Source organism: Brachypodium distachyon, chromosome 4 (genome assembly GCF_000005505.3).
Source record: "Brachypodium distachyon strain Bd21 chromosome 4, Brachypodium_distachyon_v3.0, whole genome shotgun sequence".
NCBI classification, from domain to species: Eukaryota; Viridiplantae; Streptophyta; class Magnoliopsida; order Poales; family Poaceae; genus Brachypodium; species Brachypodium distachyon.
The window spans coordinates 39,924,918-39,941,792 of NC_016134.3; the positions used below are offsets into that span (position 1 = coordinate 39,924,918).

At 51.0% G+C, this 16,875-nt stretch overlaps 3 protein-coding genes across 3 annotated transcripts; all 3 read left to right on the top strand.

Moving 5' to 3' along the window:
• The first annotated feature begins 6,119 nt into the window (after window positions 1-6,119).
• LOC100841159 (chloroplast envelope quinone oxidoreductase homolog) lies at window positions 6,120-7,891 on the top strand. Its single transcript, XM_003576656.3, has 3 exons — window positions 6,120-6,558; window positions 6,661-6,891; window positions 7,013-7,891. Exons 1-3 carry the CDS (start codon window positions 6,376-6,378, stop codon window positions 7,778-7,780), a joined length of 1,182 nt encoding a protein of 393 aa, XP_003576704.2. The 5' UTR covers window positions 6,120-6,375; the 3' UTR covers window positions 7,781-7,891.
• A 110-nt stretch (window positions 7,892-8,001) lies between these two features.
• LOC100841463 (chloroplast envelope quinone oxidoreductase homolog) lies at window positions 8,002-9,619 on the top strand. The gene is made up of 4 exons (XM_010240029.2): window positions 8,002-8,216; window positions 8,329-8,473; window positions 8,561-8,649; window positions 8,771-9,619. The coding sequence occupies exons 1-4, from the start codon at window positions 8,148-8,150 to the stop codon at window positions 9,491-9,493; spliced, it is 1,026 nt and encodes a 341-aa protein (XP_010238331.1). The 5' UTR covers window positions 8,002-8,147; the 3' UTR covers window positions 9,494-9,619.
• A 1,135-nt stretch (window positions 9,620-10,754) lies between these two features.
• On the top strand, window positions 10,755-13,955 carry LOC100842066 (fasciclin-like arabinogalactan protein 2). The gene is made up of 2 exons (XM_003576659.4): window positions 10,755-11,261; window positions 12,754-13,955. The coding sequence occupies exons 1-2, from the start codon at window positions 10,923-10,925 to the stop codon at window positions 13,654-13,656; spliced, it is 1,242 nt and encodes a 413-aa protein (XP_003576707.1). The 5' UTR covers window positions 10,755-10,922; the 3' UTR covers window positions 13,657-13,955.
• The last annotated feature ends 2,920 nt before the right edge of the window (window positions 13,956-16,875 follow it).

The following is a 16,875-nucleotide window of genomic DNA, read 5'->3' on the forward strand; positions in this document are numbered from 1 at the left end:
CGCACACGAAAAAAGTTGCGAGTATCGAAAGGTAACAGGAAATTACTCTTCTCTTTTCTGTACCAGCTCAGTCGACCGAAGCTGCAGAGTAGGATAATTTGCAACGGTTGCAAACGAGTAAAGTATACTCGGGTGCCTTTCATGGAACTGATGGAAGATGGAGATGCCTAGATATTTTTTGCACGAAGTTTCCTTCACTTTTTATATTGCCCTTTATCCCTTCTCTTTTCAGCAAACGCTGACCATTTCCCAGCCCTCCTTATCAGCGCTAGGCGCTAGCTCCTCTACTAATGTAGCGGTACGGTGCGCATGCACGTCGACCATTTTCTAGCCCTGCCGTATACTCCGCGCGCGTGAACGCATTTACCGTGCACAGTCACACAGGCAAGATCGGCCACATGCAAACATGCCACCTGCTCTGCCACTCTCAGCTCGCCTTAGCATCAGTTAAGAGTTAACGAAAGGACGAAGCCATGGAATGGACGCCGTCACCACCGCACTGTCATCAGATGCTCTGTTTCCCGAGGTGTCGTCTCGTGGATGCCGTGGAAGTAAACAGCCCACATACGAGAAACAAACAAACTCTCCATAGAAAATCCATCCGGAGACTATAGTTTCATCTCTGTGGTCATCTTTTCTTCATCGTATGGTCTCCCCACTTGGTCTCAGTTCCGGTGCCGTTTCGAACAACCATCACCGGGAGGCATGTGGAAAATGGTGTGGTCCTCACGGAGGCGGCGCTTGGCGGATGGAGATGTTTCGTCGTCGAGATGGTCTATTAGGCTCATTTTTCCTCCTGAGTTAGTTCCTAGGACGGATCAGGCATAGGTTCTTATTGTCCCCTTGAGGCGACAAGGTTAGGGTTTGGCGTGCGTGCGAGCCAGCAAGATATGGCGTTACGTTCTTCATATCGATTCAAGTGTCCGACAACGACGACTATGACTTGGCGATGCTAGTCCTTAAGGGCAAGTGCACAAGGACTTTCTTGCTATCATCGACAAAGTCAGGTTAACTTTTGGTATTTGAGCGGCACATCATCGGCTTTTATTTTGGAGGCGGTAGCGGTCGTCCAGTGTTCGAGAAATTTCTATGTAACCTATACCAATATATTAAATTGGAGTTGGTGGAGATGGTACGGACGTGGCGGTAGGTCTTTTCATCAAAATTACGAGGGATATGCCACTCCCGCACGAGAAAAAAACCCGTTTCACTTAACTATTGACAATCCATGCAAAAAGAAGGCCTCCTGCATCCGAGCCCTCCGCGGCACCCCCGCGGCAGCGTCTCTCCCAGTCGCGCTGACGAGCTCCCCGTGGCACAGCATTGGCCCCCCAACAGCGGCGATGCCCAGCAAGCTCACGAGCACGGCCACCCCCGCTGTGTAACCCGATGGGCCCAGCCTGCCATACCCGCCCGCGCCGGCGCTCGGCCACTGCGGGTCGCTGTCGTCGTCATTGTTCACTCCGGCTCCTCCTCTTGCGCCGTCTCCCTCTATTGATCGTGACGGTACCCCAACAGGAAAGACACCCGAACCTCACTCCGGCGAGCCATCGGACCCCTACGGCTCCATGCTTCACCCCCTCTGATGACGATGTCTACTCCGCCACCACCTCCGCGGACGACGCCAACTACGCCACCGCCTCCCCGTCGGAAGACGCCACCACCGACCTCCATCACCGTACTGCGCCGCCTCGAAACCAGGGTCGCCCACCATCATCGTCACTTCAGCGCCACCTCCTCCTCCCTCTATCGCTGGCGAGCAGCAGCCAGTAGAGCCGCAGCTACCATTGTTTCTCCCGAACGGAAGGAACTCTCGTGCCCTCCTACCTGGGCCACCCTCCAAGGCCCACTGCCTCCCCAAAACCCTAAAGGCCTTAGGCCACTCCCTCCCTCGTTTGGCCTAAGCCAAACCAGCCCACAAACCCCCCAAGCCTTTTCTTTTTTTGAAAATTATTAAACTTCTCAACCATCGGTCCACATCATGTATTTTATTGTTTGTAGCAACACAGGGGTGGAAAATTATCTCCTCAATGTTGCAATCGGTTAAAGTTCAACTGAAGTGTGGGATCCTACATAGCGGAGCATTTCATTCAAAAACTTTTTTGACTGGGTGGTGTTATATAAATTTCGGAAAGAATGCATTGTTGTCTTCTTAGGAAGTAGATATATATTGAGTGCATCTTTTCATTTTGTTGTTCCGTAGCTACGCACGGGGACATTCTGCTAGTTTTTATTATGTTTGAGTTGTTTTGTACTTTTGGTGAACCTTTACAATGGATATTTGTCTTTCGAAAAATAGTGGCAAATGCTTAACATTCTTTCCGTTATAAATTCTTTTTGTTGAAAGATTATTAATGCCTTGAAATAAAATCATGTAAAAACTATTTGGAGCAAAGGAGGTTAGGTCTGCATCAATCAATACACACGGACATTTTTATTGCGAAATTCAGAGACGGAGTATGACACTTCATGGATCTCAAAGTGTGCATACAAAAATTAGTTGGCGAACAAATGATATTCAAAAATACACATGCTTTATGCAGTGGCAAAGCCGCAAAACTTTGGTGCCTCTGGAACGAGGGATGCAGATGCTGGTGGCCGTACTTCATTGTTAAGAAGATCTTTATGCATATGTTGGCGGATTCCCTCTTTGGCAACTTCCCCGAAGCGGCGGCGGCGCGGCGGGCCGCGACGGCGATGGCGGAGGCGAGGAGGAGAGGAGCAGTCGGCGAGATAAGTCCGGCGATCCTACTTAGGGTTGGGGGTGGGTGGGTTGGCCGGTGTCGGACAAGATGGGTTGTTCCCGGGCTTAAAGGGATGGTCGGGGGCGGGCGGCCGACCGGCGGTGGCGGCGGCTGGGGCAGGGCAGGGCGGCGAGGCGTCGCGGGAGATATCCGATTGGGCCAAGGCCGGCCGGCCGGTCAAGGGCAGCGGCGGTGACTCACCCGGTCAGAACGGTGGCCGACCAGTCGTCCGCGCCGGGCGGTCGTCCGCCAATTAGTTCCTCCCATATGTTGGCGCTGCAAAGTGTTGCAACATGTGAGAGAAGATCTTTATGCATGTGTGCGAGCCATAGTTTGTAGGCAAGCAATCTTTCGTCGGGGCCGTAAGCCCGTAACAACCGTGGCAGATTGTGCTGGGTCTTCTTGTGCCTTTGGCCAAACATACATCTGTTGGCTTGGATCCGAGAAGGCATCAAACAAAATTGAAGAAACAAAGCTGCTGGGAGAATCCGAGAAGGCATCAAACAAAACTGAGACCAGTCTTCTTCCTCCGCTCTCTCCTTCCTCAGGTGTGTCAAAGTCAAACCAGAAAATAAAAGTTTGGTTCAAAACAAAAAAATCTAGGAAAACGAAAGTTAGCCAATGCCTGGAAGGCTGGAACTCTGGATACGAGTCATATGACATGCCTTTCACCTTGTAACACACTGCCACGTCAAATGGAAGGAAACAAAGGAGTACGTGGTTTAGTTTGCAGGGAAACTCCATCAACGAAATGGATCACGTTCCAGATACATAGCGCCTAGTTAGTTCACCAGTGAGCTTGCACGTGCGTTACCACAACATGTGACAACTTGAATTCTACCTTTTCTATATGATGACTTGTCTTTCTACGGTTTCTTATCTTATTATTAAGCCAAAATGTTAAAATTGGGCCTGCAAAAATGCCCACACTTTTTTTCATAAAATCATCAAATCCGAACCACAATGACCTTAAAAAAAATGCACCCTAACACACTGAAGTCGAGTCAATCTCACTCGAACATAGACAATATTCAAAATCATCTAATTTGAACCAATTAAGGATACGGAATTAAAGTTTACAATGGAATTTACAAGAAAAAGTTACATACACTGAACCAAAATATTCTAAATCTCACAAGCGAAGAATCTCACGGGATGAAACTCACGGTACTATTCTGAATTTAACAAAACATATCATCCTTATCAGAATATAGCATCGGCTCCAATATATCGCTTTTCTCAACAATCAGCCCACTGAATCCCATTAGCAACACTATGCAGAAATTAATGGAGAAATCAAACATACCAGAGAAGAAATCCGAGGGGCGGCGGCATGGCACGGCGGGCATGACATAGCAGTAGTTTTGCTCTCTAGTGTGTGACAAGCATAGGTCAGATTTGAACTATTCTATTGCTTTTCGGTTGACCTTATCAATCACATATTACAAGGAAATGAGCTCCATAAAAAACTTGTTGCCTGTTGTGCAAAGCTAAATCATTGAGAATCATTGCTGGGCAGGGTTTTCTCCGACACGTCGGACTTGGTGGGGGCGAGGTGGGGACGGAGCCACGACACGCGCTGGAGTAATAAAAAACAAAGCTAACTACTGCAATATAGGAAACAAATTAATCCTTCCCTGCCTTGCATAAAAAAAAAAGCGAACTGCTGTAATGTAGGGAACAAATTAAAATTTTAGTAAATCAATGATGAGTATAAATAGTTAATTTCATGATGCACCATATGTGAGCAATCAAAATTTTAATTATCGTATTACAGACTAAGTATCCCATGGTCTTTTCCCCTTCTCTTTATATTTAGTGCCAATTGTAACTCTGGTACGAACTTCAAATTCTTATACAGGAATTGGCATTTGGGATCAGATTGAGAAAATTTCAGTAAAGAATGATGTTCCTTGAACTGCAGACCCTTAAACTCACTCATGGCAAGTCCTTGAAGGCCCTGAAAATCAATGTGAAAGTACGTTCAGATGTAAGATGTTAGCAGCCCAATTCTTTGCCAGGAGCCAACTGAATTACCACAAGAAAGAACATTACCATCTGATCAGAGATTCCTTCGGGATCCAGCGAAATATGACAGAGGTATTATCAGGGTTAACATAGTATCCTCCAGAGACAATACCGTGATAAGGTATGACCCAAGAGCCATTGCAACTTTAGTCGTAGGAGCGATTCCTCCAACAGTAAGACCCATGGCTGATGCAGCAAACGATTCAACAGTCAAAATGCCATTGGATAGAGAATGGATCCAAACATCAATGAAAATGTTGCTCCAATGGGAATCGCCAAACTAAGGGAAGTTCAGCTTCAAAATTATTGTGACCGTAAGAAATGAAGTAGTTTATATTAAAAATATACATCAATGAGATTCAGGGCAACTCATGATGTTTGATCGAGAGAATAGCTCCTCTGATTTCACCACGGGTGGCCTAATTTTTTTATAGTAATTATTTCAGAATCACATAGTTGCAGGCCCGTGTGGAGATGTGGAACATTGGTGGAGGTGCTGGCGGCTAGGATTGGCATCGGACGGGAGAAGAAGGGGTGATGGCAGCTAGGATTGGCATTGGTCCAGCAGTAGCGCCGACGCCTCCCAGTGACTGGCGGCGACAGCGGTCTTTGCGGCGGCTGCAGAGCGGGTCTGCGAGACTGCGACTGCGGCAACGCGGGCCAGGACGTCGGCGGAGGGGCGGGGCAGGGCTTCGACGGCGGCTGGGCGGAGCAGCAACGCGGGCCTAGGCTGCGACGGCGGCGGGTGCGGGAGGCGGGCACGGCGGCGGGCGCTGGAAGGCAAGAGAGAGGAAGCCAGCGGAATAATTGGGCTTGATTGGAAGAATTGGTTGGCTATGTACACGCGGAGGAAGAGGCCAGTCAGATCGGGTGGAAGAGTGCCGTCGGACGGAAATTATTTGCTAAACGTACACGGCTGAACAATTACCAGGCCAAATGTTCGTTGTTAAACCTGATTTTGTGGGCCTAACTGTTTGGTAATTGTGAGATGGGATTGTTTTGCGTACGTTTTGTGGAGTAGTTTTAGAAAAGAAAATATCGGTGCCATTGTAATTAGTAGAGACGAGATAGAGATCGAGATCGTAAACCACGGCCGGGTGACGTGACAATGATACTCGCCAGCAAGTTCAACGCGATCAGCTACCGCCGTAGCGAATCTCGTTCTCTCGAGCCGTCCGAGAAAAAAACAGGCCGGTCCAAGGGAGAACGATCGATACGGAGCGGAGACTCGTCAAGCTAGCTCGACGACTGCGGTTTCCCACGTGGAGATATACATGCATGTAGGCAGCTCTCGAGGTGTCCAGATGCCCCGAGATGTCTCGTCGTTCTGCGCGACTGCGCCCGTGCCATCACGCTCCGCAGACTTTATCTCTGCCTCCTGGCGAAACCGGCGACCGGCGTGCGGCGCGGGGTCTGGCCACGTAATTATAAGCGGACGTTTTCGTTGGCCGCGCCGTCGTGCGTTGATCAGCCACCGGTCGCTGGGTCAAATAAATACTGCTGCATATATCCGGCCGACGTTCCACCACCGATTTTGTCAGCTGCCTGCTGCCATATAGAGATCCGCACGCTGCAGCACGCTCTCACGATCATTACCAGCTTCATGCAAAAGCATCACGGCGCTCGTGCACTTCCGAAGATAGTCGTGGCAGGTAGCACTCTCTTCCGGCGAGCGGCGGCCAAGTTCACAGCCATGCCTTCGTCGACGTCGTCGTCGTCTTCTCCTTCGAGGACGATGAGAGCCGTGCTGTACGACAAGTATGGCGGAGGAGCGGAAGGCCTCAAGGTACGAAACTAGGAACACACGTATATATACTTCACTACACAAACAAATAATCTCCCTAGTATTGCAAGCAAATGCTCACAACAATGTGTATCGTACGTGCAGCATGTGGAGGTGCCAATCCCGTCGCCGAAGAAAGGCGAGCTGCTGCTGAGGATGGAGGCCGCCAGCATCAACCGCGTCGACTGGAGGTTCCAGCAAGGCAAGGCAAGGCCCATTTTGCCCAGCAAGTTCCCCTTCACCCCGGTCTGCGAGCTCGCCGGCGAGGTCGTGGAGCTCGGCAGCGGCGTCAGCGGCTTCGCCGCGGGCGACAAGGTCATCGCCGTCAATTTCCCCGTAAGCCCATTGCGCCTGCATTCATAAGTCACGACTCCGCGCGCAAGGAAGCTGAATCGATCCTTTCCAGTTTAATCCGTTTCCCTCATATGACGCGTGTGGTTGTTGTGGTTGTTGTCAGGGTGGCGGCGGGTTGGCTGAGTACGCGGTGGTGTCGGCGTCGTGCGCGGCGACGAGGCCGCCGGAGGTGTCCGCGACCGAGGGCGCCTGTCTGCCGATCGCCGCCGCCACGGCTCTGGCCGCGCTCAGGACGGCCGGGGTCGGCCTCGACGCCCGCGGCCCTCCCAAGAACGTGCTGGTCACCGCGGCCTCGGGCGGCGTGGGCACCTTCGCCGTGCAGCTCGCAAAACTCTCAGGAAAGCACCACGTCACGGTCACCAGCGGCGCCCGCAACCTAGGCCTCGTCAGGGCCCTGGGCGCGAACGACGCGCTCGACTACGGCACCCCGGAGGGCGCGGCCCTGCGGCGGGCCGGGCCCGCGGGGCGGAAGCACGACGCGGTGGTTCACTGCGCTGAGGGGTTCCCTTGGTCGGCGTTCGAGCCGGCGCTGGCGGACGCCGGCGGCGTGGTCGTGGACCTCACCGCGCGCGTCGCGTCCGTCGCCGTCGCGGCGCTCCAGAGGGTGTTGTTCGCTAGGAAGAGGCTGGTGCCGCTGCTGGTGTCGCCTAAGAAGGAGGACATGGAGGTGTTGCTGGGCTTGGTGAGGCGGGGGCAGATCAGGGTGGTGATTGATTCAAGGTACCCGCTGAGCAGGGCGCACGAGGGCTGGGCCAAGAGCATGGGCGGGCACGCCACCGGCAAGATCGTCGTGGAGATGGGTGTCACAGAGGGAGCGCGGACCCGCCGTACATCCTCCTCTCATCTGTTCGTGCCTTTGAATTTGTTGTAAAAGTTCCCGTATCTTCTCGCCTACTGCTGAAAAAATTACGTCGAAGATGAAACTAGTGAACTGTACGTCCATCCATCTGTGCAAGAATCCAAGAAACGCATTTTCTTTTTCTTTCTTTCTGAGGATCCACAAGAAACGTAGGAGTGCCGTTTGTTTGTTTGATGATGCCGTGACGCTTCTCGTTATCGTGGGGTAGCACCGCAGCAGCAGTGGATGAATTGGCCGTTTCTTCAGGTACCGACAGCATCAGTGCAATTCCATCCACGCAAGTGAACAACCATATCAAACACACACCACACAAGCCACCAGTCTCTCTCTCTCTCTCTCTCTCACCCTGCAGGAGAACGCAGCACAGCACAGCACGGCCATGGCGACGCCGAGGACGATGAGAGCCGTGCAGTACGACAAGTACGGCGGAGGAGCAGACGGCCTCAAGGTACGCACACGTGACCAAGGATCCGTCCCGACGAATTAAACTGAGCTTAATTGAACTGGAAATCGCGTGTTCTTCGATCTGATGGCCGGTATGAGGGTTCTGTCAATTTCAGCATGTGGAGGTGCCGGTCCCGTCCCCGAAGGAAGGCGAGGTGCTGCTCAAGATGGAGGCGGCCAGCATCAACCCCATCGACTGGAAGATCCAGAAGGGCATGCTCCGCCTCTTCCGCATGCCCAGCAAGTTCCCCTTCACCCCAGGTGCCTGGTTAATTCAACTGTTTGCTGTCAAATGTCAAATTGCTTTGGCAAATTCAGTGTGATACCTCTCTCGCAATGGACAAGCAGTTAGCGATCTGGCCGGCGAGGTCGTGGAGCTGGGCAGCGGCGTGAGCAACTTCAAGCCAGGAGAAAAGGTCATCTCCATCTGCTTCCCGGTAAGGATAATCGAGCGCACTGGCATATGCCCAACATTCAATTCTGTCTCTATAGTCTATACCCAGCAGTCAAAATCCAGTGATCTCTGACACGCTCGAGATGGGCCGCAAACAATGGCAGCACGGCGGCGGGCTCGCAGAGTACGCGGTGGCGCCGGCGTCGCTGACGGTGGCGAGGCCCGCGGAGGTGTCGGCCGTCGAGGGCGCCTGCCTGCCGACCGCCGCGGGCACCGCTCTCCAGCTACTGAAGGCCGTCGGTGTCAGCTTCGACGGCGGGCCGCCGCCGTCCGGCTCGTCCGGCCCAAAGAACTTGCTGGTCACCGCGGCCTCCGGCGGCGTGGGCCACTACGCGGTGCAGCTGGCCAAGCTCGCGGGCGTCCAGCACGTCACGGCCACCTGCGGCGCGCGCAACGCGGGCCTCGTCGCGGGGCTGGGAGCGGACGAGGTGCTGGACTACAGGACGCCCGAGGGCGCGGCCCTGCGGGGCCCGTCCGGCCGGAGGTACGGCGCCGTGGCGCACTGCGCGACAGGCGTCCCTTGGTCGGTGCTCAGGGCGGCGCTGGACGACGGCGGCGGCACGGTCGCCGACGTCACGCCGGGTATCGGCGCCGCCGTCACGTCGTTCCTGCAGAAGGTGACCTTGTCCAAGAAGAGGCTCGTGCCGCTGATGCTGGCGCCCAAGACGGAGGAGATGGAGTGGCTGGTGGACGTGGCGAGGCAGGGGAAGCTCAGGACGGTGGTGGACTCCAGGTACCCGCTGAGCAGAGCACAGGAGGCGTGGGCGAAGAGCATGGACGGGCATGCCACTGGCAAAATCGTTGTAGAGATTGGAGGCGCCGTATGAGCATGGCAACGTAGAACTAGAACCATTGTAGAATCATGCAGACATTGATTTGCTCGTGTATGCGTGGTTATTTGTGAAACTACAATAACAGGAGTCAGAAGCATATGAAAGATCTCTATTCGATTAGATTTTTTTTAGTAGATAGATCAGGCGTATAACTACTGATTCCGTTGAACGAGAAGCAACTATCTGGTCTTGGGATTTGGGGCTGAGCAAATCAGTACTAGATTCCATCGTACGGTTCCTCTAAAAAAACGTAAATCATACGGTTTTTATTGTACGCAAAGCAGTTTCCAAAACCTCTAAAAAAAACAGTTTCGGAAAGATCACGCATGCAAGAGAGTCAGGAGCCCATGTTAGCTAAGCCCAGCTCTACACCCCCGCAGCCCGCAGGAGCACTGGCGGGCCGGCAGGCTTGAAGGACTACAAGGAGGAGCCGATCAGGCTTTGTTACCGCAGCGAATAAAATGGTCCGTCAAGCTAAACATACGGCCCAGGGAGCCCATAGAAAAGTAGAAAACGAACTCCTGGGTTTCCTAGCCCCGTCTTTGTTTCCGTCGGTCTCTCCTCCCTCTGCCGAAGAACGGCCATAGGCCCGTATCCCCCGCCCGCCCAGCGTCGCCGACGAGGTCAGGTAATGTTGCTGGTTATTCTAAAAAAAAATGAGGTAATGTTGCTGGTTTTCTATGATTCTGGGAAGCGCCATCTGCTACCATACGTTGAAGATAGCAGGGAGGCCAATGAATGCTCTGTTTAGCCGGTTTCAAAACCTTGAAAGGGGTTAGCGTACCTAACTCCTTTGGAATTTCTGCGGAAAAAGACTTGAGAAGTAACAAATGGTCACTGACTCGTTTATCTATTGTTACCACTAAAAATAAAATGTTGCTATTGTGACAAGTTTCCAAAATCAGTTAGCATGGACACGATGCTTTAACGATGCTTTAACTTAGATGGCCGATAAAACGTCTACGAAACTCAAAACCTACTCCGGCGGCACACGCCACCCAACAAGCCAGTCCATGTCCACGTGTTCGAGGCCCCGCAATCTTTCCTTTTCGCCCCAAAATTGTCCCTTTCCGACCCCAACACGCCTCCGAGATTCGCGAAGAACAGAGCGTGCCTAGCAGAACCAACACACCGGATGACCAGAATGGCACCCTCGTAATTATGGCACACCTTGGAGGGCACTGACGGCACCGACTTCCTGCTGCCAGTGCCAGATCTCGCCGCTGCCATGCCACCACGCTACATATCCATCCACTACCGCCCCACGGCTTCCCATCATTATTACACCATCAATCGGAGCTCGCTCACTCACTCTGCTCCCCGCTCCATTCGCTTGTCAGACAACGCTAGCTAGCGCTAGCAGCGAAGAAAAAAAAAAGGCCTAGACGCCGACACGCCAACGGCAGCGGCTTGCCGACACCCAATGGACGCGCGGCGGCGGCTGTGCCTGGTCGCGGCGGTGCTGCTCGCCGCGGCGGCGGCGGCGGAGGGGTACAACATCACCAAGATCCTGGGCGAGCACCCGGAGTACTCGCAGTTCAACAAGCTGCTGACGCAGACGCGGCTGGCGGCGGACATCAACAAGCGGCGCACCATCACGGTGCTGGTGGTAGCCAACGGCGATATGGGCGCGCTCGCCGCCGGCCGCACGCTGCAGACCATCCGCCACATCCTCCAGATGCACGTCCTCGTCGACTACTACGGCGCCAAGAAGCTCCACCAGCTCGCCCACGGCGTCACCGCCTCCTCCTCCATGTTCCAGGTACATATATACTCTGTTGCCATTTCTTCCCCCACACACTCCGTCAGTCTATACTGTTAGATCTGCAGCATCTTCAGACAGTTTTGAGCTTCAGCTTGAGCCTTTCTTGAGACTGCAGTTTAGCCAGCTCTAACCGTTTGCATCCCAGCTAAGCTACTCATACTTGCTCTGCTTTTAGCACTAAACATCTTGATGTGCCAATACTATCTTGGTGCAGATTGGTTTCTTAATTAAATAAGCATCCTAAAGCCCTTTTTTGGGTCATTTGACTACCTGTTCTTTGCTGTTTGCAAAAAGCTGGAGTGCTGCTTCATGATTGTACGTTGATAACCAAGTTGGTGGGGTTTCCGATAGAATAGTGAAGCTTCCATGGTTTTGTGGATGCCCGGACCCTACCCACTACTCCACCAGCACTAGCAAAAGTTTACAACGGAAATGGTAGTGTAGTTATGTCGTATACCCCCCAAACTAATATGGAACGGTGCTCTTTTAGGCAGAAATAATGCATCTTTGTGAACGTTTCCGTTAAAACAATTTCTCATTTGATGGCGACATGACACGAGTCGCTTTGGAAGGTAGGCCGGCAAGGTTAAGGTACATGCACATGCGCATGCCGGCCAGTCTCGTCATTAACAATAAAAATTATTGACCTTGTCGCGATTATGATGCTGTCCAGTGTACTCCTCACACGGTCGCCGCAAGTCAAGTGACTTCCCTCCGTTTTATAGTCATCCAATCCCCTCTATTATCGGGTCATTTGAAAATTGAAACCCCCAAGGCTAGATCAGGGCGTTTTGAACCTTGGATTGATAGATTGCTTTGTTTATAACCTGCCTGCACGGAGAGCATCTGCTTGCCAATTTGCCATCGAGTCAACAAACTACACGTTCCTTGGCTGGTCATAGTGGGGTGGGGAGTAACTTAGAGTGGGGAGTAACTTAGATTTTAGATTAGTAACGTGGATACCTTGCTAGTCTATGTTACTACCTTCGCAGTGGTTAGTAAGTTATGTGTGGTGTCATGTATTGTGTCATTAATTGTTTTGTAAACTCATCTTATCTTGATTTGTGTGATGTTATGGTAACATATCTAGTCACCACCTTCCTCTCTTTTTTCATTTATTGTCATGTCATGTCACCAAAATGCCTAGCTTTAGAGCAGTAAAAACTAACTCCTGCTTTTCTCATTCAGAGAGTAAATTAAACGCAACAATTAATTCTGTGACTAGCCACTGATGGCCTACACTAACTGTAGTACTAGTAGTACACGTCTGCCTGGACGCGCGGAATCCACAAACTTCAACCGACATGAATTCCTTGTTAGTATGGCAATTAAATGTTGCATTGAATGGATCTGCATCAACCCAGGCATGAATTTGGTGAGCTACACCGAGCCGTGCTTGTTCTGAAAAAGAAATAAAACTTGTAGCTGGTTTTGCCGTAGCTCAAAAATGATTCAGTGGCAGTAATAATCGATCAAATGGTTTGTGCAGGAGTCCGGCGCTGCCCCCGGCATGTCAGGTTACGTGAACATCACGCAGCACCGTGGCGGGCACGTGACGTTCACGGCGGAGGACGCGTCGGACAGCGCGTCCCCGGTGAGCTTTGTGAAGTCCGTAAAGGAGATCCCCTACGACCTGTCGGTGCTCCAGATTAGCAAGGTGCTCTCCTCCCCGGAGGCCGAGGCGCCCGTGGCGGCACCGGCGCCCGTCAACATCACGGAGCTGCTCTCCAAGAAGTACTGCAAGAGCTTCGCGGGCCTTCTGGCCGCCGACGCCGACGCCTTCAGCACTGTCAACGCCACAAAGGACAACGGGCTCACGCTCTTCTGCCCCGTCGACGCCGCCGTGGCCAGCTTCATGCCCAAGTACAAAAACCTCACGGCGAAGGCCAAGACGGCCATCCTGCTCTACCACGCCGTGCCGGACTACTACTCGCTCCAGCTCCTGACGTCCAACAGCGGCAAGGTGAGCACGCTCGCCACGTCCAGCGTCGCCAAGAAGGACTACAGCTTCGACGTGTCCAAGGACGGCGAGACGGCCGCGCTCGACACCAAGGTTATCACGGCGTCCGTCACGGCCACCGTCAAGGACGACGACCCGCTCGCCGTCTACGCCGTGTCCAAGTTCTTGCAGCCCAAGGAGCTGTTCAAGGTCGCCAAGGACCTCGCGCCGGCGCCGGCGCCCGAGGGCCCCAAGAAGAAGAGCAGCAAGAAGAAGCCCTCTGCCGCCTCATCGCCCTCCGACGACGACGACGACTCAGCCGCGGACTCGCCAGACGACGACTCCGGGTCCGATGTTGACGCTGCCGACAAGGCCGGCGCCGCACCGCCCATGCTTGCCAGGTGGGTCACGGCTGCAGCGGCCACCGTCGCGGCGTTGGCCTTGGCAACCTAAATTAAGGTTTGAATTCGTGTATTCTGTGCTGGATTCTCTCGTTTTTTGTCTGTCGATTCTGTCCCCTGTTAGTGCAAAAAACAATAATGAGGAGGGCCGTTTATTTATATTAATTTATTATTGCTGCATCCAGAGAAAAAGAAAAGAGGAACTTCGACGGCATGGTTCTAGCAGTTTGAATTTTTGTTTATTTTGTTTTCTTGTAATCATAGTGGTCAATGGGATTGGACCATTGAAATGTGTGTTTATATATATACTCTGCATATATATGAAAAAACATTGTTGAGTTTAGAATGCCACATTACTCGTACTTTATTTTATTTTGCCCTCCTTTTAAGCTGTACGCAACACATTTGTTGAGATAGGCGGTTAGATGCAAAGTGGAGCTTGCGCCATGTGATTAGCTTTGCTTGTTCGGCTTGTAAAGGGGATGATGCCCACTTTTTTCAGATTGATAATGTCAGTTTTGTTTGTGTTCTCTAGCTGGATGTTGTCACACCTCGTTCCTTTATACATCCCGAATTTACTATGTGCTTCCAATACTCTGTTAGTCTGTTATCAACAACATAAATTGGCTCTTGGTCGATTTTTCCTCTGGTATGGCACACCGAGCAAGAACACAATAGACGGTCGTTTTTTTCATTCCCAGATATGACCTGTACATTCGTGAAAGTATAAGGGATCAAAATGATCAAAACAAGAACCGCGGTAAAACTAAAAGCTCCATCGAAATTTCTTTGTAGTCAATGTCTACATTTTGGATCGATGGTTCTCTGTAAATTAGAGAAACTAGCGGGGTGACCCGCGCAATCTGCGCGGCTAGATGTTATTAAATGCTATTTTTATGCACGTACATTTTCCTTTTCTAATAGTTTCGTTTTCTATGCAATTTAAGATGTATTCTATTTGCAATACTTCAATGATTTTTTGAATTATATTTTTACCTAACCAAAATATATAGTTTTTTACTACTTGTTTTGTTTTTGGTGACATAGATCTTTTGGATGCTAAAAGACCGAATGTTCTGAATGGTTAAACTGGTTTAAATTCATAGCACATTATGTTGTAGATTAGATACCCGTTATATGTTTTAGCACGGATGTGTTTTCGCTGCATTTCAATTTCTAGAAATTCATAACGCATTAGTATATTGCAGATTAGGTAGTCATTACATGTCCGGGAGATTAGGTCACGTACCGTCGAATATGGTCGGTCCGGCTACGGTTCATATGTATTTTGTCCGTATTTCGCGAGTATATTAGTTTTTTTAAGAATTTAATTTTCCTATGGGACTCAGTAGATTCAATTCTTTGTTTCATTCTTCACCTAGCGTTTCGGTGCCAGCATCCCTGCCTCCCTTCATTGTCGGTTGATGCCTTTCGTCTATTAGCCGCCCGCCTGTTGCATTTAAATTTGTGTCGTAATGTTTTATTTTAGATAATTTTATAAAGTTTTTTGACGCATCTACTTTTTTTAAAAACGATCATACGGTCGGATTCCACTATCATGAGATAACGGAATACACCCAAGTTCACCCACGTATGTCCATACATACTTGCCGCCGGAAGGCTAACAAGAACACACACAAAAGTATCTAAAATTATTATTTGTTTACTAATAATGCCATAAGCATTTATTTTTATCTAGCCTAATTTGTATTTGTTAGGCCCATCATCCATTGTCATGTGTGACTTCTCAGGGTTTCTTTTCGACGTGACGACGTCCACACACAATCTTCCTTATTTCGCTGAGTATGTCAATTGTACATACGAAGTTTGTTTGCTTTGATTTATATAAGATCGCACGGATATGGCGTGGAGGCCGCGTATCGTCATCGATACTATGGTATGGCCAGCTACCACCCTATAGTTATTTTACACGTTTCCACCGAATTTACCATTTTTAAAAATAAGTCGATTCTCCTCATCCCTCACTATGGTATGGCCAGCTACCACCTAATAGTATCGCGTTGCACAGGATTGATCTATAGGTGTGGCTATATCGAATTTTGATTTTTTAAGGAAAAAAAGACTTAAATCTTAATTGGCTTATTAGATTTGTTGGATTAATATCTGTACATCCTTCTATTCTTCTTTCTCTGTCCTTGTTCCGAATTTTAAAATTCAAATCATATCCAATGGTCAAAAAATCGACATATCTCTAATTAAAACCAGTCGACTTGATATATCCATACCGTTGATCTATTCTCCTCTTCATCACTGATTCGGCCGCCGCCGCTCGTTGACCGTCTGCGGCACTACTACAAAACGGTCTATATGCAACAGAACATCAGTAACGGGTCCAGCGCGACCGTTACCGATGAACAACATCAGTGTCGGTCGCGGCCGCAACCGTTACTGATGAACAGAGCGGGCTCTGCCCGTCCCCGCCCAGCCACACATCAGTGGCGGTCGCGCGAGGCGACCACCACTCATGAATAATCATAGCTCGCGAGTTACATCAGTGGCGCTCAGCTAAGAAGCGACCGCCACTGATGAACAAGTCATCAGTAACGGTCGCGCTAGCGCGACCGTTATTGATGTGCCAACTATTGTTAGTAAGTAACGGTCGCGCAAACGCTGACCGACACTGATAATCGTCGCGATTTAAATACGGTGAGCAGAGCCGCAGCTAGTCGCGCCACACGTCGTAACGGACCAGCTACGGCCCATTCACTTCCGACGACGGCGAGGTGCTGCTCGACGGCGCCATGGCCGCCGGCGAGCCCCCTAGGTAGCCCCTCCTCCCTCCCCCTTCCTCCTCCCCCCCCCCCCCCCGGCACCGGCGGCGCCGCCTCCATGGCTGGCGGGCGGCCATGACCGCCGAGCTCCGATTCTCGACCCCGAAGCTTCCCTCTCCCTCCCGACTTATTTCTCCCTCCCGATCTCTCTCGCCGGCCTCCAATTTCTCTCCGAATGAAACGACCGCCCCCGTATACGGGTTCGATCTCTGTGCTTTAGTGCTAGTCCCTGGATCGACTCACTAGCACACACAGTTTCAAGATGTAATATCATAGAACAAAGGTCTCAATATTACAACGAATCATCCAGAATTTAAAAAGGTACTTACAACTCGTATAACCTCACTGGTTAGCTGGAAAGAAAACAACTGTTTAGCAGCGGAAAGCGAAAGTTACAAGGGCACATCAACACCACAGTGAGAGCGTGTTGGAATGTAGGCCCGTAACCCAACAAACAGAACGCACATTTTACTCGTCGT

Coding starts and splice junctions, on each gene's coding strand:
- LOC100841159 (XM_003576656.3), top strand. CDS start 6,376: ATGCAAAAGCATCACGGCGCTCGTGCACTTCCGAAGATAGTCGTGGCA. Junction 6,559..6,660: donor GAGGAGCGGAAGGCCTCAAG/GTACGAAACTAG, acceptor TCGTACGTGCAG/CATGTGGAGGTGCCAATCCC. Junction 6,892..7,012: donor TCATCGCCGTCAATTTCCCC/GTAAGCCCATTG, acceptor GGTTGTTGTCAG/GGTGGCGGCGGGTTGGCTGA.
- LOC100841463 (XM_010240029.2), top strand. CDS start 8,148: ATGGCGACGCCGAGGACGATGAGAGCCGTGCAGTACGACAAGTACGGC. Junction 8,474..8,560: donor CAAGTTCCCCTTCACCCCAG/GTGCCTGGTTAA, acceptor ATGGACAAGCAG/TTAGCGATCTGGCCGGCGAG. Junction 8,650..8,770: donor TCATCTCCATCTGCTTCCCG/GTAAGGATAATC, acceptor AAACAATGGCAG/CACGGCGGCGGGCTCGCAGA.
- LOC100842066 (XM_003576659.4), top strand. CDS start 10,923: ATGGACGCGCGGCGGCGGCTGTGCCTGGTCGCGGCGGTGCTGCTCGCC. Junction 11,262..12,753: donor CCTCCTCCTCCATGTTCCAG/GTACATATATAC, acceptor TGGTTTGTGCAG/GAGTCCGGCGCTGCCCCCGG.